At 60.2% G+C, this 23,786-nt stretch overlaps 1 protein-coding gene across 10 annotated transcripts in view; it reads left to right on the top strand.

Moving 5' to 3' along the window:
- Nucleotides 1–23,786, top strand: part of Adcy7 (adenylate cyclase 7) — a 55,267-nt gene that overhangs the window by 10,451 nt on the left and 21,030 nt on the right. For 3 of the 10 annotated variants that reach the window (XM_047528577.1, XM_047528568.1, XM_047528570.1), the window contains 6 exons: nucleotides 4,406–4,512; nucleotides 18,583–19,014; nucleotides 20,814–21,017; nucleotides 21,929–22,090; nucleotides 22,848–22,997; nucleotides 23,302–23,450. In XM_047528577.1, the coding sequence (XP_047384533.1) occupies nucleotides 18,784–19,014; nucleotides 20,814–21,017; nucleotides 21,929–22,090; nucleotides 22,848–22,997; nucleotides 23,302–23,450 (896 nt within the window). In that variant the 5' untranslated portion in view covers nucleotides 4,406–4,512; nucleotides 18,583–18,783. The other 7 variants (XM_047528573.1, XM_047528575.1, XM_047528572.1 and 4 more) reach the window with 6 other exon arrangements.

The following is a 23,786-nucleotide window of genomic DNA, read 5'->3' as shown; positions in this document are numbered from 1 at the left end:
AAGGTTGACCATGAATGTCCTCCACATTGGGGCCCAGGGCAGGTCTGTGGCACTGTGACCCGGAGATGGTGACGGTGGGGCCCTGGGGAGGCTTCCTGGAAGAGGTGGCATTTGTATCTGCCTTGTCAGGGTATGTGTCCTCAGCCCTTCCAGGAGGTGGAAAGGACTGAGAGAAGGCCCAGAAGAGTGAGGTGGCTGGACAGTGGATCACGGGACATAAGGGTGGCAAGGTGAGTTGAGCTGGGCACGGGGGTCTCAGAGGCCAGGAGAGGGGCCAGGACTGACTCAGGAGGCACGGGCAAACCATGGAAGAGAGGCAGGAAGTCGAGCTGGGACCTAGAGAACAGCTTCTGGCTGGCCTCCCGGGCCCACTGGTGTTAAAGGAGCACTTACTCTGTGCCCTCTGTGTGCTTCTCGCTTAGCTTACCTTGCAGCCCCCATGGAGTTGGACTGGGAGGTCCCGAGCTCACAGGTGGGCTCCCTGAGGTCCTGTAGCTTAGCTGAGGTCACCCACAGAGGCTCTGACTCCAGGGTGCCCTTCATTGTCCTTGGACCAGGGCCTGGATTGGGGGTCAGTGGCCAGCCTGGGGGTCAGACCCCTGCCAGGGCTCTGCCGGGGCGTGGGGAGGCCCCACTTCTGCCTGGAGAAGGGGAAAGGGGACGGGTGGGGACCACATTTCCCTCCCACACCCTTGCCCCCTGCAGATGCGTGCCCAGAGTCTGAAAGGCACTGGGGTGCAGCGGGGGAGGGACCGGCCTCTGGGTTCATCAATGCCAAGCTGTTTGCTCAACGCTCAGCACCGTGGGTTCGTCTCTTGGCTGCCCGACGACTCTGGACTCTGTCCGCCGTGGTTTGGCTGAGTTCTGTTCCTCCTGCCATGGCTTCACAGCTTCGTCTTGGCCCCTGTTCCTAGAGGCCCCAGGTCTCCCCTGGTGGCTCCGGATTCTCCTGTGCGTCTGGACCCATATCTCGCCTGTAGGGCTGCTCTCCCCCCCACCCTGGCTCTGTATGCAGTGCCCTTGGTGAGACCCTCCTCCCAGGCTTGGGTCGGTACCCGTCACTTCTGTGTCCCTGGCATGAGGAACTGGGCAGGGGGCAAGGAGAGGGCTGGTCTGTGCCACAGGCCCTGGCCCCGGCCCCTTGAGCACACAGAAACCAGTCTTCCCTGGGGACTTAAGGGAAGGCCACCCTTCTTTGGGGGAGCTGAAGGAGAGGGGGGACTGCTCTGTCGGCTCGGGGTCACCACCCGCCAGGGCTTGGAGATCTTGTGGGGGCAGCCTGTCCCCAAGGAAGCCTTTCCTTGCTCCCGGGAGGGTCAGTGCTGAGTCTGGGAGCTCAGGCGTGGAGCTGGCGGAGTGAGCTTGGATCCCGAGTGACCTGGCCCCTCTGAGCCTCGGTTCCTCTTCGGCAGAGGAGGGACGGTAGCAGGACCTTCTCACGTGGCCGTGCGTGTGACATCTTGGCGCGCCACCAAGTACACAGCACGCGTCAGATGCCCACTGCGGGGGCCCGGCCTCCGCCCAGGAGGACACATGGTGGGCACGTGGTGTGGTCTGCCAGGTGCGCTGGAGCTGGGGTGCGGCAGGAGGGCATCTGACCACTGTGTCCTCAGAGGGGAGAGCTGGGTGGCGCTGAGCCTCAGGTGTCGCACAGTAGGCTTATTGTCATGCAGCCCCTGCTGTGGGCAGCTGTGGGTATCCAGGCCTCATGGCCCCATGGGGAGCCCCCTCCTCTGTCCAGGCTTCTCCAGGCCCTGCTCAGGCCGCCGGCCGCTTTGCTGCTGAGGTCGTGTACCAGTGGGGCCCTTGCTCCCCACCCGCCATTCCCTGGAGGAGCCCCAGCCCGCCTGGACTTTCCCTGCCTTTGAGGGGTGCGGCCTGCTGACCCACTGGTGTCCCTGGACAGGCTCCTTCACAGCCTGCTCCCCTCAGGGCCTGGTGACCCACTGGTGTCCCTGGACAGGCTCCTTCACAGCCTGCTCCCCTCAGGGCCTGGGCGCAGGTCTCCTCCAGCTCCGGCCACGTGCCTGGCCCTGGCCGGCCTCTTGCCCACAGAGCCGAGGCCGGCCTGCCGCGTTTCCCGCAGTCGGCAGCAGCACATCCTCCCCAAACGAAGGAACGGATCGGGACTAGTCAGTGCCCATTAAAATGTGTGATTTAGGGCCGTGGAGGGTACAGGCGGGGCGGCTGCAGCCGCGCCTCCCCCTTCGCACACACCCACGCTCCAGCGCCAGAGTGGCAGTTAGAGCATCTCTGGTCCCAGGAGGTCCTCTGGGTCCCTTCCCATCAGCATCCTTCCCAGGGCCGGCTGCCCAGCTCCCTGTCACAGAGATGAGATCCATCTTTTCTGAAGTCTCATGTCAGTGGAAACACGTACAAATGAGCCCCAGCCTTTAGCTCTGCTCGGTGCTGCGCTGGTCGCCGTGGTGTGTGTGACAGGCTCTCCTTTCTGTCGCTGAGTGATTTTCCATTGTACACATCTGTGAAAATGTGTTTCTCCATTACCCATTGCAGAGCATTTGGGTTGTTTCCAGCTTACAGTTATGATCGAGGCTGAGCCTTTGGATAGGATCTTTTTGTGGGCACATGTACTCACTTCTTTTGGGTAAATATCTGAGCTGGGTTGCTGAGTCATTGGGGAAGCATATGGTTAGCTTAGTCTACACTGCAGAAGGATTTTCCAGTGCGGCTGCACTGTTTTACATTCTTACCAGTGGTGTGTGGGATTTGGAGTTGCTCCGCATCCTTGCCAACACTTGGTATTTTCCTTTTAAAATTTTAGTTATTCTAGTGGTATAATGGACTCTCAGGGTTCCCCTGCCCTGGTACTTGGAATCCAACCCAGGGACACTCTACCACTGAGCTACATTCCCAGCTTTTTTTTTAAATTTTTTTAAAATTTTGAGACAGGATTTTGCTAAGTTGCTGAGGCTGGCCTTCAATTTGCAATCCTCCTGCTTCAGCCTCCCAAGTTGTTGGGATTACAGGTGTGTGTTACCATGCTCAACTTGGTGTCTTTTTCTTCTTGATTTATGGATGATCTTTATGTATTCTGGAGAGGAAGCTTTGGTCAGACATATCTGCTGTGGATGCCTTCTCCTAGTCCATGGTTTGTCATTTCCCTCTCAGTGCTATCTATTCCTTTTCTGCTTTCGAATGCCCAGGCCTGGAACGTGTTTGTAAAAAGGAGGGAAGAGCAATGGCCAGGCTCCCTGTGCAGTCCTTCACTCCCTCCTTTGCCTTCTGGAATAGCCCACAGCCCTGTGTGGATCCTATGCCTGTCTCCTCCCCACAGGGCAGACCGTTAGGTCACCTGCTGGCCCCCAACACGGGGCCTGGCACTGCAATAGCTCTGTCGTGTATAGTCCCACTCGGCCAGTCTGCTTGGGTGCACACTCTGTGACTAGCGCCGGTGCCAGGGACGGAGCTTCTGATAGAATAGCTGCCTTCTGGGAGACAGGGCAGCAGGGATGCTGTGGCGGGAAGAGGCAGGGGCTGGAAGGCCCGGGAGTACCTGACACCCGATGCGGGATGTGGGGAGACCCCAAGTCACATGCTCAGCAGGGGTCCCTGAGAACCAGCCAGAGCTGTCCGCAGCCAGGTTGGAAGCTTGCCCCTCTGTCTTGGAAGTCCCTCCTTCCTGTTCTTCCCATTCTGGTGTCTCCCCACTGGGCTCCCCAGCTTTATGGAAGGGGAGCTGGCGTTTGATCCCTGGCCTCACGGTGCCCAGGCTGCTGGGGTTCCCCAGGGGCTCCACTGTTTGGAATAGAAATTCCTAGACTGAGCCTTTTCCTTACCCCAGCCCTGGCCCCGGCCACCAGGCAGATGTGAAATGGAGAAGCAGCAGGCTGTCCTGGAAGACCTGTGACCTCTCAGGCCATCTCCTGGGTCACCTCACCACTGGATGGGGAAACTGAGTCCCGGGCAGCCGAGGGCCTGTGTGTGGGACACAGAGCCAGGAAGAGGCTCCGAGCAGGCTGTCTGCCTCTGCTTCTTGAGGATGCGTTTGCTTCCTGCTTGGAGCAGGCATCTTGGGGCTTCTAATGGAGGTTTTCGGTTCTTCTTTTTCTCCCCCCTGTGGCCCTAGGGATTGAACCCAGGGCCTCTCTCATGCTAGGCAAGCGCCCTACCACCGAGCTACATCCCCAGCCCCTTGGTTTTTGTTTTATTATTTTTTTCTTCAAAATTGTTCCAGCTTCAAGCTTCAAATTTCCATGAAGCCATTGGAGCCGGAGGCTGGCCTGGCACTGCCCCGCTCCCGTGGAGGGCTCGGCTGGCTGGGAGAGGGGCCCACACACCCCACAGGACGGTGAGCAGGGCTGAGCGCAGAGCCCAGCGCTAGCCTTTCTGCTGCCGCCGCCAGAGCAGGAAGTGGCGGGTCCCCGATGTGACTCACTCTCATTAGGTAGCCGTTGGAGGGAGCCTTCGCATGTGTGACACTGGACGCCCTCTGAGGACGTCCCTGCAGGCACAGAGCCCGGCCGGACAACTGAGGGGCCGCAGGGGAGCCAGGTAAAGCCGGGTGCGGGTGTGGGGACCGCGCATCATCTGCCCTGTGGCCTGGCCCAAGGGGACGGGCAGGACCTCCGCCCACTGGGCAGGGTGGAAGGAGCTGAGCTCGCGGGGGCCTGGCTGCGGTGGGCTGGTGGGGGAGGGGCTCCTTCTGGCAGGGGTGGCTCCCTCTCAGCAGAGGACCAGAGATAACTTGTCACCAGCTTTTAGCAGCCGACAAGAAAGAGCCGTTAAGCTGTGACCGCAGTGCTGTTCCCTGGCCACCTGGAGTTCTGGGAACTGCAGACGCTCACATGTCCCCCTTTGCTTTCAAGATTGTGATTCCACATTTACGAGTACCTTTTACTCTTTTCAAAGGAAGACCGATCTGGCAAGGGAACAGATTCAATAAAACAACAACCAACAAAAACACCCTCGGAAAGTGGAGCTGGGGGTGTGGCTTGCCCAGCAGGGGTGGGGGCTGGGTTCCATCGCCAGCTGGCAGTCAGAGGTGGGGCTGGAGGTGGGGAGGGTCCTGGCCCCAGGGCCTGGACGGAGGCCGGCTGGGCTGGCTGCCTGGAGGGGCTGTGTGACCTGCCCGTCTCCTGCTCTTGGCACGCGGGCTGGCCGTTGCCTGTGTGTGGCTGAGCACACCGAAAGCTTCAGGGTTTGTATTTGTGTGTGTGAGGAAAGCCTGTGAAGAGGACGCAGAATCTGTGACATCATGAACGTGTTATTGTCTTGGACGAAGCTAACGGGGATGCTTGGTGACAAGCTGGTGGCTGTGACTGCGAGGAAGTCTGGAGAGACGTTTGCAGTGTGAGCGCCATCTCCAGTGCCCCTGGGTATTCTGGAGTCTTCCTATGGGAACGAGGTGGAGGGGGCGTAGCCAGGTGGGAGGGGGCAGGAGTGACAGGCCAAAGGTGCTTCTCCAAAGGAAGACCAAGGTCCGATGTGTTGTCGCCTGAGGGACGTGCGGTGTGCGGCTCTTAGTCTGACCTTCCCGGCCTCTTGCCTGTGTGGGGTACCATTCACCCCACCCCAGGGTGCAGGGGAGAGCGCAGAGCCCCAGGGTCCTGTCTCCTCTCGGACCACCCCACGGGCTGGGCTCTGGCAGCCTTGCGGTGAGCCGCTGTACTCAAGGTCGGGTGGGTCAGGATACCACCCCTCATCTTTGGCGAGGCTGGGACAGGGGCTCTGGTTGGTGCTGAGGAGTTCTGGAGGGGTGATCCTCCCTAGAGTCCACTGTGGCTGGCCCAGCGTCACTTCAGGGAGACTGCGGTGGCACAAGGCCTTTCATGTGGCTGGGCCAAGTGAGGGCCCTCCTGCCCCAGCTGGGCCCTGCCTTCTTGGACATGAGGTCAGGTCCTGCCACATCAGGGAGGTGGAGGATCCTGACATTGGGATCATCTGTCCTTGCCGTTCCACCACTGCTCAGGGTCAAGCTGAGTGGCCGGGTGGCCTGTCCCTTGGACTGCCTTCTCCCCCACTGCATTCCGGGGGAGGAGCCTGTGGGGTTCATTCACACTGAGGTGGCAGCCTACCCTCTCCTCTTCCCAGGTGGAGGGCTGCACTTAACTTGGCTGGAGAAAGTTCTAGGGCCGCCAAGGGACCCAGGCCAAGGGGTCAGTGTCCTGGGTGCCTGTATCAGAGCATCCCGTTCCACCCTCTCGTGGGTCAGGAGGGAAGCACCGTGTAGCCAAGAGCTGGGGGTGAGTTTGGATCAGTGAACGAGGCCATATATGATCACCAGCCAGAGAAGCCGGAGGTCACCTGTCCAGCCTCACCTCCAAAGAGAGCCAGATGGCACCCTGGTCTGATTCAAGGGCCACTCTGCTCCTCCCGGCAGCGTGTGATACAAGCAGCTGACAGAGCCTGTCTCTCCCATCTGCGAAATGGGTTGCTGGTGGTACCCAAGGCATCAGAGGGCTGAGGGATTAAATGAGATTTACGTACTGCCCTGGCAAGAAAGAGTCGGCACCGAAGTGGAAGAGTTGGTCACTTTCGTTGTCATGGGACTCTCCTCTGCCTTGGCTGGGAGACTGGGCGTCTCTGGGGGAACCTGGGAGATGAGGAGGGGCAGGGCAGGGCTGCGGGACCTCCCCAGGAACCTGCGTTTCTTGGTTCATCACTGTATCTCTCTGTTCCTCAGTTTCTCTGTAAAATGGGGCTGATGGCAGTATCCAGGTAGGGTCACGGGAGGGTCAGATGCTCGAAAAATGTTTCCCAGGCCCCTGAGAGGGGCCAGAGCCCTTGTTGCCTGGGCGTGGGAACTTCCACCAGCCTCCTCTGTCCAGTGTCCCTGCTTCCACTAAGGAGGGTGGCATAGCACCCTGGCTAGGCATAGGCATCTGACTTGACCTGCCACTGTCCCCGGATCTCACCTCTGGCCATGTCATGTCATGGTCGGGCATTGCCCAACCCTGGGTGCAGACCGCTTGGCTCAAGTGCCCTGCTCTCTGGGAGACCTTTCCAGAGGGACTAGGTGGTGGGGTGGGGAGGACTGCCATGGACCAGAGCTCCATTCTCTTTGGTGGCCTTTCACCTGGGACACCTGGGACCACCCTTTCCTGCTGATGTCTGCTGTCCCCTTTGGCAGGTCTACTTCCCAGGCTGTTTCTGAGAAACCCGAGTGAGCCCTGCTGTCGGCATGGGGTGGGGCGGCTGGCCTCCAGCCTGGGAGCGGAGGTGGAGGTCCCTGGGCTCTCCAACACAGCACTGGTGTCATGTTAAAATCCGGCTTCTGATCCCCTCCTCGACCCGGGCCGCCCTCGCTTTCAGCTCTGCCCTTCTCATCCGACTTCCCGACTTGCCCCTTAGACCACCCGCTCTCTCCTGGCCTCCCCACCCTGGCACGTGGCCCCTTTCAGGGGTCCTTGAGCCCAGGGAGAAGGGAACTCAAGTGGCGGCGCCCCCCTCTGCCGCCCCCTCTGGCGGATGCTGGCACCTGCGATGCTGGGCAGACCCTCTTCTCTGCTCCCTGCTTTGTGCCTCTGTCCATCTGGCCCCTCTGCCATGCTGATTGCTGGAAGGGCTCTCCCCTCCCCGAGGGGACAGTGACATCCGCGGTCCTCAGCTGTGCTTCCCAGCCCCTAAGGTCCACCTCCTCTTGCTTCTTCCCTGGGTGTCGGACCCCGGTGGTGATGGCGGGAGGGAGTGGGCTCCACCTCTGGCTGGGCGTGCGTCACAGCAGGCCTGGCTTGGGGAGCACGGGGTCCCTGGTGGGTAGGCGAGGGTGTTGTCGCTGCTTGGCTCTGAGGGCCAGGGCCCTGACGTCTCTGGGACCCACGGCACGCTCCTCGGGCCCTTCCTGCCCGCTGCCGCGGTTCTGTCCTGCCTCTGTTCTGGCAGCCTGCCGCGCGGTGGGCTCCGGAGCGGCTCAGCCTCAGGCCTCGTGGCTCTCACTGGCCGAGGGGGAGAGATCCAGGGTCGTGGGGTGCAGACGGGGACACAGGCCTGGGCGCTGCTGTCCTCCAGGCTGGCTGGAGCTGTGCTGTGCTGGGACCCCTCCCTGTCCACGGGCTCCCCTGGTCTTGCTCTGCTGCCATCCCCTCGCTGCCTCCTTCCGGCCTCAGTGTCCCACCTCCGCAGTGGGCAGGCTGGTTCTGCTCCTGGGAATTTCCTGCCGTGTGGGCTGGGGTGGCCACTGGGCTGGGACGTGCCGGCGCCCGGCCCTGCGGGTCCTCCCACACCTGTCGCCCACGGCCCTCTGGCTGGGGAGGAGGGGCCCTCTGAAGTCCCTGGAGGCTGCTCTAATGGGGGCCTGGGCTAATGGGAGGCAGCCTCGTTTGAAAGGCCCAGACTCCCTGGAGCCACCGCTCTCCCTGAGGAGTGGGCGTGGGAGTGCGGGCAGGGCTGGGGTGGGGCTGGGGCAGCTCTCTGAGGGAAGACAAGAGTTACTTTTGGGGGGCTGGCTGGAAGTGGAAACTAGACTCCTGGGGCTTGAAGCGTCCCCTGGTGTCTGTTTCTCAGGCTGTTTGGAGCCAGCTGTCCTGACGCTGTGTGTTGGCACTTACTGCAAACTGTTCTCTGCGAAGTCCCTGAGAACTAGGTACCATTACTAGCACATTCTTTTGGAGAGAAAATTGAGGCCCAGAGAGGTTAATGAACATGTCTAAAGCCACACAGCTTCTCTGAGGTGGAACCTGTGTTCCCAACCACTAGGCTCTGCCACCTTCCCAATGGCGGGGCCCGGGCTTCATCCTGGCATTTTTCTTCCTCACTTAGCTCATTTAGGGGCTGCCTCCCTCCCCCAGCGTGAGCTGCACAGGGCCCCGTATCTGTCTCTCCTCATGTGGCTTCAGCTCTCACCTGTACCCAGCGAGCCCCTGCTGGGTGGGGCCTGGAGGCAGGAAGCTCTCTCCCAGTGGCGGGTGGGCCCCTGCCCATGCGCAGAGTTTCTGGATGTATGAGGAGGTTTTGGAGCCAGGAGGTGATTTCACTGGAGGGAGGGGGTGTTTCATCTCCATCACTCAGATGAGAGCTTGAGTCGCAAGTGACCTGCCAAAGCTCAGGCAGACGGCCCGGGGCCTCCAGGGCTGGAGCCTGCCCCTGACCACCAGCGTGTGGCTGTGGGAGTGAGCGTCCACCAGGCCCGGGTCGTGTGGGCTGCAGGAGGCTGGGCGCAGGTGCTGGGGAGGGGCTGGGCAGCCTTCCTGGAGGAGGTGGCCGTGGAGGCTGGCAGGGACAGGCAGGCAGGCGTCCTCCCGGCAGCGGAGGTGGGAGGTGGCAGCGTTTAGGCTGCGAAGGAGACCAAAGGGTGGGGCTTATTTGGGGAAGCGAAATAAGTCCGATCACACAGCCACCCAGAAGGCCCTGGGAAGCTCTGGAGGAGGTTTTGTCCAGGGGGTGAGCAAGGACTGGGCTTGTTGTTCTTGGGGCCCTGGACAGGTGTGGGGAGCCCGGTGGGCCAGCCCCAGGCAGGTCTGGTTTTAGGGGGACACGGGGCTGCGGCGGACCGAGGCTCCATCCTCCTCTGCCCACCTGGAGGCTGCCTCTGGGAGGTAAGAGCTTGGAAGGAAGGGAGGAGTGGCCAGGAGCAGGCCCTGGGCCCTGGGGACAGCTGTGGTGGGGCCTGCGAGCCCCCGGGTGGCTGCAGTTCCGGAAGCTGGGGCTGTGGTTTGGTGGGGAGGCCGGGTGGGGCTCCTTCCCCCGCAAAAGGCTCTTCCGGCCCTCGGCCTGGCTTCCCGAGGCGCCCCCGTCCCTCACTTGCCCCCGGCCTTGATGGAGGCCTCAGGAAGCCTCCAGCAGGTGGGGTGTCACTACCTTGGATGGGGCAGGTGGTGCCGTGGGGTCAAATCGGGACCTCTGGGCTGGGTGGGCCGGTCTGCTGCTGGGACGGGGAGCCTGACCAGGCAGCAGTGCTCCGGTGGGCTCCCTGAAGGGACTGCTGTGTGACCTCTGGCTGGCTTCGCCACTGGTCTGAGAGGGCAGGGGCCTTCGAGAGGTGGAGGATCCGGGCCCAAGTCACAGGAGGGGGAGGCCTAGCCGGGCTGGTCTCTTAGGTCTCCTGGTGTTCCATCCAGGGCGCTGTCCCCTGCACTACCTTGCTTGGGGCCGATGGGGAAACTGAGGCATCCCTGCATTGCACCACCAGAGTCAGGAAATGTGACAGGAGCATTTTTCCTGGTTGGCGTTTCAGTTCTTTTCTGGCTGCTTTCCGCAGGGCAGGTAGCTTCCCAGCTGAGGGGCCGAGAGGGAGGGCAGCTGAGCCCACCGTGCTGGAGAGCCCAGGCCCTCTTCACCCACTGCCCCCTCACGCCCACCAAGGGAGGCGTGGTCAGGGTGGTCCCTGGCCCACAAGTAGGTGCATGGGCTGGATCCCCTCCTCATCACGGCGCCTTCTAGCCCAACCCAGGGTCAGGTGGAGGTGGGGGAACGGGGCCCCAGCCTGTCAGAAAGGGAGAGGATAGTGGCCAGGTCACTGCGGGAGCTCCAAGTCACCATGTCCTCAAGGAAGGTCACTAGAGATTCCTTGCAAAAGAGTCCTGTGAACAACACGTGGCTGTGCTGAATTCAGCAGGTCTCTCTCCTGTGGGGGTTGTCAGAGCCTTCGAGTTGCTCAAATGTGCAGGGGATTTCACCCCGACTCCGCAGTCCTGGGGGTTCAACCCAGGGGCACTCTACAAATGAGCCACATCCTCAGCCCTTTATTATTTTTTGAGACAGGGTCTCCCTAAGTTGCTGAGGGAGGCTGGCCTCAATCTTGTGACCCTCCTGCTTCAGCTTCCCGAGTAGCTGGGAATACAGGTGTGCTGGCGGTACAGGGGACCTGTAAATGGGGGAGAGGGTGGAGTGAGCCCAGGGCTTCCTGTGACGGGGGACTGCTCGGCGATGGAGCTTTCCCCACTGTTGGGCAGAGCATGGCACAGGACACCTAGGCGGAGGGTAAGAAGCCTCTGAGCCTGGGGCTTGGAGAGGAGCAGCCTGAGTTCCAGTCCCAGCGTGACAAGCAGGTCGGGATCCCAGGGTGGGCGCCCCTGGCTGGAGGTGCGGCGAGAGCCCCTTGGAGCGGGCAGCCCCCACCCCCTCTGGAAGGTCTGAAGAGGGACCAGTCTGGGTGTTTTGCTCTCCAGCCTCTCTCCCTGGCGGGGTATAGAGGTGGCAGGGCATGTCTCGAGGGCTGGGTGGCATGGCTCCTGTCTTGCTGTGGGGCCTAGAGTCTCCTGGGAGGCTACCAGTGAGCTCCCTCTGGCTGGGACCAGCATCTTCATGTCCCCTGATCTGGTCGGGCTTCAAGGTAGCTCCCTGGGCCCGGCTAGGCCCTACACCAGTGTCCGCCTGCGTTGCTACTCACGGCACCGAAAGCCATCCTGAGGTGGTGACCCGCTGCTCTCTCCACCCAGCGGTCACACGGGCAGAGTGGGAGATGGCTCATGGCAGGGCTGGGGTGAGGGGAAGGGCTGCTTCTGGGCTCGCTCACTTCCGTGGTGCTTTTTGATACCTTGATAAGAGGTGCCACCCAGATGTGGGCATCTTGTCCCAGATGCAGGCTCAGCACCCTGCCTGCAGGACCCCACAACTCCTCCCTGTGTGCTCAGCCTGGTATTCTCTCCCCCCTTTTTTTAAAGTGGAAGCTGAGGCACAGGGTCATGCAGCTTAGACAGGATAGACCTGGGATCCATTTTTTTTTCTATTAAGAATTTTTTTATACTTGCACAGCAATATGACAATAGAAATAGAAACTGAAAATGAGAAGTGGGATTGGCCACTCTGCTAAAGCAGTTTGGTGTTCCGTTCAGTCTGTTTTCACAGGCCCTCAGCCTGCACAGTACTCAGTTGTAAGGATGTATCGCATCATGATTTATGTCACCAGTTCCCGGCTGGTAGACACATTGTTTCAACCATTTGCTATTGTGAATAATACCATAATGAATCATCTTGCAGGGATGCCATTGCACACAGGGGAGAGTGTTTGTAAGAAGCATTACTTGAGGCAGATTTGGTACATCAAAAGGTATGTGTATAAGGCAGTCCCTTTGTTAGAGGTCACTAACCTGCCTTCCCAGGTGTTGTGCTGACCTAGAATTGCCCAGGAGTGAATGTGGGTACCTGTTTCAAACACACATTTATGAAATGCAGCGATCTTTGCCAGGTGATGGTTTTTCATGGTAGTTTTGTGTTTCTTATGATGGTATAAAGTCATCCTTTTTCCTGAAAAACCATTTTAATTGCTGTTTCTGTGAACTTCCTGTTCATATGTTTTCCAACTGGGTTATGGTCTTTTTTTTTTAATTGCAAGAGCTCTTTACATATGAGGGAGATTAGCTCCTGTGATGTGAGTCACAACTATGCTTCCCTTATCTGTCGCCTGTCTTTTGATTATGCTTTTGTTAGTTTTTTACCATGTAGTAAACCCACGTTAAGTCTTTTCTTCAGGGATTTGGGGTTTTGCATCAGGTGAAAACAGCATTATAGGAGTCCTCTCATAGTCTCTGTGGAATTCCTCCTGTCTAGGTTACCCCGCTGTCTTGTCTTCTGGGCTGTTACTTTTCAACAATCTGCTTGCAGCGTAGGAGTTGAGACTCAGATGTGCGTCCTTCCTGCCCTTCAGGTTACGATGCCTCTCTTTCCCCACGTCCCTCTTCATGCCTGCTGTCACCATGGGTCCTTTTGGGTGGGGCAAAGCGTGAAGGCAGTGGGCAGCCTCCTGGCTAGCACCACGTGAGCTCCTGAAAGGCCACTAGACTTCCCCTTTCTGTTCTTCCTTACCCAGGGAAGAGGGATCAGAAATCTACTCGCTGTGGCTGTGAGAGTGTTTCTATTCCAAAAGGGGCAGCCTCCTGAGGGCCACGCTTAAATAGGTGAATCGTAAATGGTGGAATTTGGGCAAGGGTGGGGGAGATGCTGATGTTCCTTGCAGCCAGGGAGCCTGGCTGATTGGTTAGTCCATGGAGGAGCACCGGTGCCCGATGCACAGAGTCCTAGCTGATGGGGTGGGGCTGGCGATGAGGTCTCTGCCTTCAGGAACTTGTGCCTGAACAGCAGCTAGCTGCCTCTTGGTCCCTGGCCTGGTGCCCAGCACACAGTGGGTGCTCGTGCATATCTGCTGAAGGAAAATAAAGATGAGAGAATAGAGCGACCACCTCCTCCTGGGCAGGCTTCATTCACTGGAAGTGGCAGAGAGATGGCCAAGCTGACTTTTCCATATTTGTGTTTTAAAGGAGAGACTGACTTCAGGTCATGCTTAACCCAGGGAAGGAAGCAGAAGGGAACATTTCAGCTATAAAGAACAACTCTCCGCCCCTCTGCCTGTAGAATGAGTCCTTTTCCTTCCGTCTACCTACAGCACCTTGTTCTCCATTGAGTGAGTTGGCTGCCCCCCAGCCCCGTCTGACACAAGTGCCCCTTAGCAAGAAATGGAGGCCCAGGTCGGCCAAGGGGCTTGCTCAGGATCACAGAGCAGGTTGGTGACTGGTGTCACCAACACAGATGCAGGTCTGTGGCCCCTGGGGGACCTGCAACTTTGTCCGTGCAAACCAGTTGGTCATGTGTCAGACCAGTTGGTCATCAGTACTAAGGAGAGCAGGGCCCAGGCCATGGCGGCAGAGCTGGGCTGGGACCTGGGCCCCTCTCCCGGCGCTTGCCTCCCTGGGCCTGCCGAGGGCTGCCCTTCCTCCTGCTCTCCTGCTTCTGCCCCGCAGCCCTCCCTCCCCTCCCTGCTCACCGGTGGCCCTGCCCCTTCCCACCCTCCGGCCACCTCACTCTGCTGCTCACACGTGCATTCCACAAGCACTCGCCAGGACCGGTAGTGGACAGAAAGATGTGCAGGTCCTACTAGGACAATTTGGGGAGGCAGGCAATGGAATGGGAATCCGGGAGGGGCAGGGAGGGAAGGTCATGGAGGGGAGCAGAGGTGTGCGGAGGCCTGAGGCTAGGACTCTGGGGACAGTGGGGAGTGAGGCCATGAGATTGGAATCCCTTGGTCCCCTTGAAGTTTCCAGCCGCCCCTTTGGATTAGGCCTTGTGCTGTGCAAAGCAGCTTCACGAAGTTCAAGATCTCTGAGTCAAGTGATCCCCTCAGCAAAACCAGAAATCTGCCCGTACCCAGCCCCCAAGGGAGCTCAGTACCCAGCCAGCCTGGAGGCCAGACCGCTGTAGGTCTTGGTCAGTGTGTGATTGCTGGATGGATGTGGGCCTGGGGGCCTGAGCAGAGCCTCCCCGTGTGGGCCTGCCTGCCCCTCACGCCTCCAGGCCCCCACTTCCCTTTCCTGAGGCCACCAGGCCTCAGGCCCTGTGCAGCCAGGGGCCTGCTGGGCTTGGCCAGAGGAAGCAGCCGGGGTTCCTGCCAGCACGTTTGGGTGAGGAAGTGAGGCCCCGTCTGCATCTGGGACAGCTGGGGGCGGGCTGAGGTTGTGCCGGCTCAGCCAGGTCCTCTGCAGGAGGGTCTCCTGAGCACCCTTTGGGGCCCAGGCCTAGAGCTTCCCAGCCTCCTGCTTCCAGTACTTCTTCCAGCAGGGAAAATTGACCCGTCAGTCAGCATTTGACAGGAGACCGCGGTGCCCCCCTGCAAGTAAGGGAGAAGAGTGGGGTACTCAGGGGCTTCTTGGAGGAGGAGGCCTTCCTGAATCTCACTGCCTGGCCTCGCCCCTGCGAGGCAGAAGGAACAGTTTGATGTCTGCTTAACCCCCACCCTCTTGGCCATAGTTCTATCCTGGACCTTGTCGGGGGACGGTCAAGAAAGGGGTGGGCATTTTCAGATGTTATAGGCTTTTTGGGTATCAACCCCATGAGGGGGACAGGAGGGACAAAGAGTGTACCTTGGGTGGCCTGTGTTCAAGTCCCGGCTCTTTTACCATCTGTGCAAACATGGGCAACAACTGAACTTCTCTGTGCCTCAGTTCCTTTGTCTGTGAAATGGGAGCAGTTGTCATACCTACAGGGCAGGTGTGCAGGCTGGGGGAATAGAAGAGAGAGATCAGTATCTGTAGATAGATACTATTCAGGAGCTGGAGCCACGGGGAGCTGGGGCCACCGAGGTTGCTTGGCAATATGCCTTTATGCCTAAGTACACATCTGGACTCCCTAAGTTCTCCCCAACGCAGGACTTTCTGGAGGGCCACTGGAGAGGATGGGGGGCCCCTGCCTGCCTCACAGACTCCAGCCCTGGGGCTCCTGCTTCTCTGCTGCCTCAGGTCTTCTGTGGCCTGGCTGAGCCGAGACTGTAGAGGCTGGGGCATGGTGACAGAGGGATGGGGAGGGGGATGTCCCCTCCCTGGCCTAGCTCCCTTCCAGAGCAGGGCTAAGCCAGTATGGGCTGCTCTGCAGGGTCCACTCTCAGTCCTGGACACATGGAAGGGCCACAGTGCTTCTGGGACATAACAGCTGGGCCAGGAAGCCCGATGTGAGGCCTGGGACTTGCTTGCAAGTGACAGAAACTCAAGCTGGCTCAAGCTGAAGGGGCATCGATTGTCCACGCGACTGAGCCCTGGGTGACCTGAGCTTTAGGCACAGCTGGGTCCTCAGCCTGGGGTGGTCAGGACTGGATCTCCCCTTCTCCATGTTGGCTTCATTTTCAGGGGGGCTCTCTCCTCATGGTGGCTCAGGGGTCTGCTAGCAGCTTCGTCCCTGGGGTAGTAAATATCCCAAAGAGGATTCCCACTGGAACGATCTTGATGACTGGGGCTTGGGAGGGGCTGCTGAGTATCCAGACCTGGGTCTCGTGATCCAAGGGTTGCCCAGCCGAAGCGAGGAGCACCCTCCCTGATCTGGACCTTGGCAGTGTCCCCCTCCTCCATCAGGTGGGGCTGCTCTGCCAACAGGGTGGTCAGGAGGTATGAATGACCTTAGGGGCCTCTGGGACTATAGTCCCTCCAAGTGAAGGGGTCCCGGCTCACCCGCAGCTTTGGAGTTTGGACAGGACCAGCGGGTGGGGGTGGGGAGCAGCAGGGAGTCAGGGCTTGGCTCAACCTAAGGTAGGATGAGGGAGGACACTGCCCTGTCAGGAGTGTGCAGGCTGCAGGGTCACTCGTGGGAGATGAGGCAAAGGGTTCCTTCCCCCGGGGCCTCAGAGGTGCCCTTCCAGTTGCTGGTAAGTCAGTGGTGACTGGATGGAGGGCCTCGAAGCCTTCCCCGGCCGCGGTGCCTCTGGGTCTGGCTTCGGGGAGCCGTGCCCAGAGGAGCTGGCCTGTGCAGAGGCCCTCTGGAGGGGGGCCCTGGGTCTTCTCTCAGGACAGCCGCATGCCTCCCAGCCCCCAGCCCTGCTGGGCACTGCCCAGCTTGTTGCTGGAGCTGGATGAGGTCCCTGGATGGGCTGAGTCCTGTGCCCAGGGCTGCCCATTGTCCACCTCCTTTCCCGCCCACTGTTGCCCGGGAAGTGGCCTAGTTAGATCCCCAAGAGGAGTGTTTGCCGGCCTGGGTTCCCACGGCCCGGGAACCTTTCAGCAGATGCTCTCTCTGCCTGGCTCGCGGCTCTGTGGCCCTGGAAGGGCAGCTGCGTGTCTGGGATGCAAGGGGGCCCAGGGCGAGCGTGTGGGCCGGCCGTGCCCGTGTGCACCCGCGCCTCGCATGCCTGCATCCTTGTGGCCCTGGGCGACGGGTCTGGGCGTTGCCTGGAGGATGGGGCAGCTGAGGGGCTCCCAGCCCCTTGGTGATCCCAGTGCAGTGGTGTTGGGGCCTGAGCAGAGCAGGCAGCGTTGCTGTTCGTGTTTTGTGGCATCTGGTTTGGTACCCTGGGCTGTCTGTGGGCATCTGAGGAGATGTGATTTGAGAGCTGGTTGCCCTGGGTTTGAATCCCATCCCCTCCGCCAACCAGCTCCCACGGGGTGATCTTGGGCAAGCCGCTCTACCTCTCTGGGCTCCGATCTGCATGTGTAAGACAGGTGGCTCTGCGGTTAGGAAGACCAGCATGAGCGTGTGAGCAGGGGCCTGGTGTATAGGGGCTGCCACCGTGATCACTGCACAGAGCCATCGTAGAGGCGCCTGCAATGGACAGGGACCCTACCTATTTTGCAAGCCCCACAGCGTGCATAGGCTGGGGTGTGTGGCTGAAGCTCAGTCAGTGTCTCCCATGGAATAAAGACGGGTTAGATTTAGAGGTGGCAATCTAGTGGGCCATACGCCTTAAAAATTTGAAATTAGCTGTCAGCATTTAAAAGAAATCATATAAAATTAGATCTGTAGCTTGGCTAAATGCTTTGGGCACTTTGGCAACTCTGGGCCTGACCCCCTACCCCACCAAAGTATTGTCCCTGGTCACACAAGTGCCAAGGCCCAGGGACCCAGGCACGGATGGAACAAGGGTCCCCTCCCTCCATCCCCACATATGTGATTTTCCCATTTGGTTCCTGGGTTTGTGGTGAGCGCACAGAGGAAGTGGAGCCCGAGGTGGCGCCTACACCCACGGCAGCCTAGGACCTCCCGGCAGCTGATGGGTCTTCACCCGGACTCGGGGACTCTGAATATTCTGCTCTTTTGCTCTTGGGGGCTTAGGCTCTCCTGGTCACCTTCCCTCCTCTGGACCAGTTTCTTTTGAAGGTTCTCCTGGAGGCTGTTTGTGTCCTACCCTGTGACCACCCTGAGCCTTTCCGTGTCTCAGGGTAGCCTGGCCTCTGCCACCCACCATGTCCTGGTTTTGATCCAAGGCAGGCCTGGAAGATGCCAGGTGCCTGATGTCTGGGCCAGGCCAGGGCTGCTCTCAACGTGAATTTCCTGTAGAAAGAGGGCGGCTGCCCCAGCCCCAGTCTCAGTGTCTAGGGAGACTGTCATTAACGCCTTTTTGGAGTGAATGGGCATGAACGGTGCTGGGTCTACTCTGCTTCCTTTCTGTGAAGTGGGGTTTGTAAACTTCTTAAATTTGTGTTAGTGGGTCCTTTTAAGAAAAGCAGACCCCAGACTTCATATGGAAGCTTAAGGTATCTCAGGTGCAGGGGGTTCCCTCTTTGAAGCAAGTGTGGGTCTCAGCCTGTGCCCCTCAGCCTCCCAGTCCCCTCTGGGCCCTGAAGCAGTCCCCAAATCCTAAGGCTGCCAGGATCACAGGTGGGAACCCCCTGGACCTAAAGGCACAAGACTCACTAAAAAGCCCCAGGATGCCAGGATCCAGGGAGTGTGGTACCTGCACAAGGACCTGGGAACAGGACAGAGACTGGACTGGGACCCCATGTCCATGCTCCCTGATTTAGGTCAGAGGCAGCTCTGCTGCAATTCAGTGGCCCGAGAGTGGTCGATTCATTAAGCTGCTGGGATAGTTAGACTTCTACTTGCAAAATAGCAGAGAACCTCGATTTGCACCTCACGCCACATGCAGAATGCGTGGAAGCAGATCAGAGTCTGACTTGGGAGAAAGCAGCAGAACTTCCAGAGCCACAGTGCGCTGCAAGCTTCCTCTGCGGTGGGAGTGCGGCGTCTGTCCCATCCGCTGCAGTGGCCACCAGCCACGTGTGGCTCAGCTAGGGAAGCTTTGAAAAGTGACTAGAGCAACTGAGGAACAGGATTTTTATTTTCTTTCTAATTACCTTAAATTCACTTTCACATAGCCACAGGAGGCTAGTGGCTGCTGAACTGGGCAGTGCTGCCCAGAAAGGCCTCGGCCTGAGCCCCACACTCCCCTGATGCCAGCTCACATCAAATCCTGGGTCTGCTTTGTCTCTGCAGAGCTGAGGACTCGGCGTGTGCCTTCAGCCCATCCTGGACACCAGGGAAGAGGCTAGCGAGTCCGTGAGTGGCCTGGAGGCTGGAGCCCTGCAGGCCTGTGTCACCCATGGAGCTGCAGGCTCGAGGGACCTCTGGCCAACCCGGATCGCCAGCTGGGGAGAAGCCGCTGGCCTAGGCCTGTGAGGAGGCTGTTGCAGACAGATGCCCCCGGGCGGCGGGGGCTCCCAAGTGGGCTGCAGACCTCGGCTCCCAACGAGGAGGATGCCAGCCAAGGGGCGCTACTTCCTCAACGAGGGCGAGGAGGGCCCGGACCAGGCTGCGCTCTACGAGAAGTACCGCCTCACCAGCCAGCACGGGCCGCTGCTGCTCATGCTCCTCGCGGTGGCCGGGGCCGCCTGTGTGGCGCTGCTTGCCATCACTTTCAGCCACGGGGTGAGCCTGGGGGTGGCACTGTCTCTGGGCTTCCGATCTGAGCTGTTACGCTACTCACGAGGCCTCGGGCCAGCGGCTATCTTCCTGAAGCCTGGGTTTCCTCCTCTGTGATAGGCTGTGCGCAGCAGTGGGGCTGCGGGAAGACAGGTTCATCTGAACTGAATCTGGAAGTCCGAGTTGGTTTTAGAGATTATATTAACGGGGCCAAAAAAATCTACCCTCACTTTTCTCCACCATGAAATTGGGTTCTACTGAGGACCTGATCAGGGATGGCCTGTGTAGCACGTCCCCGGCCACAGCAGACGTCTTTGATTATCCCCTGACCTGGCTCTGGTCTAGTATTCTCCCCCTGCCCCCTTTTTCCCTACCTCTGGGCTACACCCCCAGCCCTTTTTATTTTTCATTTTGAGATAGGGTCTTGCTAGGTTGTTGAGGTTGGCCTTGAACTGGTGACTGTCCTGCTTCAGCCTTCTGAGGAGCTGGCAGCATGGAGGGTGCCACCGTGCCTGGCTCAGAATCCTTCAGCCCAGCTCTCCAGGCAGACGCCACCAACGTCATCTCTGACCGGAGCGCTTGCCTGGAGACAGCTACTAGCTGTGTGCGGCTGTTGAGCACTTGAAACCCAACTGGTGTGACTGAGGACCTGCAGCTTCCGGTTTTTTTTAAATGAACAAAAATGTAATTAGAATGTTCTAGAAGAAGACATCAGAGACTACAGGGTGTCAATCTGTGTAAGGTGGCTGGAACCCTTTGGGTATTCTGTCAGCTGGACCTATTCATGTTTTTAACTGCAGGACACTTGTTTCCTGCCACTCCCTAGACAGTTAGCTATTGGGGGCTGACTGTACAGCATTAGGCCTCTGCCCTCATGGACCTTAGGGTCTGTGGTGGGGACCTCTTGGGCACAGTGCCAGCTATGCAGCATTCTTCCCAGGCCCCTCCTGTCCCCCTCTGTGCCTTTGCTGTAGCACCTGCCTGTGCAGAATGCCTGTTTTCTCATCCACAAACCACTGTGCATTGAGTCAGGTTCTATGTCCCTCCTCCCAGGCACTTTCCAAGTGTGTGAGTCAGATTTCCATTGCTGTGACAAAATACCTGAGAAAAGCAACTTAAAGGAGGAAAGATTCATTTGGTTTCAGCCCAAGACCAGCTGGTTCCATTGCCACTGGTCTGTGGTAAAGCAGGGCATCACGGTAGAAGGGTGGGGTGGAGCAGAGCTGTCACCTCCTGGTGGCTGGGAAGTAGGGAGAAGGACAACTACAGTTTCTACCTCCTCCCAATAATGTGGTCACATGAACGCACCGATGGTTCACTCGATCAGTGAGCTCAGAGCCCACCTGATCCGATCGCTTCCCAAAGCCCCACCTCTGAACACTGCTGCACTGGGGACCAAGCCTTCAACACACCAGCCTTTGGGGGACATTCCAGAGCCAAACCGTGACACCTAGGCTTTGTCTGGGGAAGAGCCTGGGCTCCTGTGGTCACACCTGTCTTCCTCAGGTACACACAGGGTGCTGTGGACTGGAGGACAGAGGCCGTCTGGCAGGAGGGTTGGGTGGAGAGTGTTGTCCTCCCAGGGCCTGGGGGAGGAGGACGCTTGGGCCCGGAGATGACTGAGGAAAGGCAGTCCCAGCAGAGGTGACAGCACACACCCAGGCCTGCGGGGTGGGAAGAGCCAGGTGTCGGGGCGCCGCATCCCCACATGGAGGGCCCCCCAGTGAGGTCGGGCGGGCTTCCTGGAGGAGGAGCCCCTCCGCGGGAGGAAGCCAGAGCCTTTACGTGCCTCTCCCTCTGTCCAGGAGCCCTCCCGACACCAGGCTGTCCTGGGCACGGCCTCGCTGGCCTTGGCTGTGTTCGTGGCTCTGTACGTGCTGGTGTATACCGAGTGCCTCGTCCGGCGGTGGCTCAGGGCCCTGGCGCTGCTCGCCTGGGCCTGCCTGGTGACGCTGGGCTACGTGCTGGTTGTGGACTCCTGGAAGAAGGCGGCCTGTGCGTGGGAACAGGTAACAGGGCGGGGACCCCGAGTCCCGGGGCTGGACGCTCCCTGCAGCCCTCGCTGGGTGGCGGGTCCCCTCTGGAGCACGCGCCTGCTTGGCGCGTTGGCCGTGGCCTTTACGTTCCACCGGCTGTGACTCTGAGCCTTCGGTTGGGCCCCAGCCTGGTTCTGTCCTCAGTTCCCTGTGGAGGGGGCTGAGGGACGAGGCGTGTCCACCTGGATGCCCAGCTGTGGCGTTGCAGGTGGCTGCTGTGTGGTAGAGACAACAGCCCTCCAGCTCAGGAGGCAGGGGCACCTTGGCTCTCACGCCAGGAAGGGCTGGGCTCGGGCCGGGGCTCCAGCAGGATACCAGGACCCGATCGTCTCCTCCCTGCTCTCCCCTGCTGTCTCATTCCTGGCCACGCTGTCCCCGGTGGGGACGGACGGCTGCAGCCGCTCCCAGGCTGCTCACCCATCCGTTCACCACCCCCGCTGGAAGAGCCCAGACCCGAGCCTCTGCCGGGCCTGCATGGCCTCTGTCGCCAAGGGGTGGCACACGGTGTCCAGTACAACCAGGGCCTGTGACGGCTCCTGTGGCTGGCGGGGGCGAGGCCCCTGGAGACCATATAGACTGAGGCTTGTCCCCGGGGCTGCCGGCAGGGGTCAGCGCAGTGCAGGTGGGGGCCGGGCGGTGAGCGGGACCTTCCTGTGTCGACATTCCTGTGGGGAGGGCCCGTGGCAGGGGCTCCCCAGGTCATAGGGGCGCCGAGTCTCACTCCTAGGAAGGCTCAGCCTTGGCCGCAGAGCCGTGCAGGCCGGACCTTGCGAGTCACCACAGGGGAGCCGGGAGGGGGCCGCCCAGGCAGAGGACACGGGCCGGGCTGGGGGCTTGCGCGGTCAGCCCCGCCTGGGCCTGGCTGCTCATCGCCCTGTCCCCAGGTGCCCTTCTTCCTGTTCCTCGTCTTCGTGGTGTACACGCTGCTGCCCTTCAGCATGCAGGGCGCCGTGGCCGTGGGGCTGGTCTCCACCGTCTCCCACCTCCTGGTGTTCGCCGCTCTGATGGGGGCCTTCACAGCGCCCAGCGTCTGGGTGGGGCTGCAGGTGAGGGGCAGAGGGGGGCTGGGGAGGGAGGGTGGCTTGGGCCTCAGGGAGGCCAAGGCCCCGTGGGGAGGAGCTGAACCCCAAGGCCTTGGGGTCATGCTTATCCAGGGATGGCTGCCCGGACACTTGCCTGGATAGAGCCCTGTCCTGCCGGCCTTAACTGCTGGCCTAGAGGGTCCCTGTGGCCCCAGGCCCTACCTCTGGGCTAGGGTGCTGCCGTGACATCTTAGTCACTTCCCCCAAGGGCCCCCAGCTTGATGGGGCTGGGGGAAGATCCCTGGCCGCTGTCTTGGCTCTGTGTGTTGAGCGAGCCTCTTATTTACAACCAGTGGGGACTTAGGGATGTCTTGTCCCCCTTACTGGCCTGGGTGTCCACATGGAGTAGAGGCCAGAGCCCGGGGAAGCCAGCTGGGTGCTCTGCTTTCTGCCTTCTGTGACTGCTGTGGCTGCTGCCCTTGGGCCCTGGGCTCTGGGAGATGGCTGCTTCCTCCTCTCCGGTGCCCAAGGACTACTAGACAGAGCACGTGCCCAGCAGGGGCAGAGAGGGCCCAGATCCTGGTACTGTGATCCCAGCGACTCATTAGACAAGTCCCAGCCTGGGCCTCAGTTTCCCTGCCTGTCCCAGGAAGAGCGCTCACCTGACTGGATTGGGGGTCAGGGAATGTGAAAGGGGGGGCCACGGTCCCTGGCCCAGGGGCCTGGGCTGGGGTGGGGGTGGACGAGCCAGCCAACACCGTGCCTGCCCTGGGGCCCTCAGCTGCTGGCCAATGCCGTCATCTTCCTGTGTGGGAACTTCACGGGCGCCTTCCACAAGCACCAGATGCAGGATGCTTCCCGGGACCTCTTCACCTACACGGTCAAATGCATCCAGATCCGGCGGAAGCTGCGCATTGAAAAGCGCCAGCAGGTGAGGACCCCCTTCCTCGGGAGCTACCGCCTGGCCTCTGCCCAGTCAACCCTTCCCATCTCCCAGGGGCCCCCTGCCCCAAGGCACCCTAGTCCCCTCCTCTCTCTGTTAGGCTTCCGACACTTGAGCTGCTGTGTCCACTTGGGTCTCACACAAGGGAGCTACTGGGAGGTGGGAGGACGGGTGCCTGGCCGGGTTGGTGCTGGACCTGAGTCTGGCAAGAATGAGGGAGGTGTGGGCAGCTGGGCCAGGCCTGGGGCCTGATGCCACCCTGCCCATCCCCACTGGCCCCGCATGTGCCCAGGAGAACCTGCTGCTGTCGGTGCTGCCAGCCCACATCTCCATGGGCATGAAGCTGGCCATCATCGAGCGGCTCAAGGAGCGCGGGGACCGTCGCTACGTGCCCGACAACAACTTCCACAACCTCTACGTCAAGCGGCACCAGAACGTCAGGTGGGCGGCGGGCCCTGGGCTGTGCCCTCTGCACAGTGGCCTCCCTGTCCTGTCGGGAAACTCGGACCCCAGCCCACACGGGGACTGCAGGTGGGGGGATCTTGCCCAGGAGACTCAGCTGGTGTCGGGGAAGATGGAGAGTCTTCCCGAAGTCATAGAACCTGAGTGAGCACGGCTTGGGAGGGAAGGGTCCTTTCAGGTGGCTCTCCACAGGGCACAGGCCACCCCAAAGGAGGCGAAGCCCCCCAGGGCTCAGTGACCAAGAGCCCTCCAGTCCCAGTGCCTGTCCTTGGCTGATCCTCAGGGGCCACAGAATCTTCCTTGAGGGCACTGACC

This window comes from Sciurus carolinensis, chromosome 16, assembly GCF_902686445.1.
Source record: "Sciurus carolinensis chromosome 16, mSciCar1.2, whole genome shotgun sequence".
Taxonomy (NCBI): domain Eukaryota; kingdom Metazoa; phylum Chordata; class Mammalia; order Rodentia; family Sciuridae; genus Sciurus; species Sciurus carolinensis.
The sequence above is the reverse complement of the archived record's forward strand: the minus strand, read 5'-3'. Positions and strand labels throughout refer to the sequence as shown.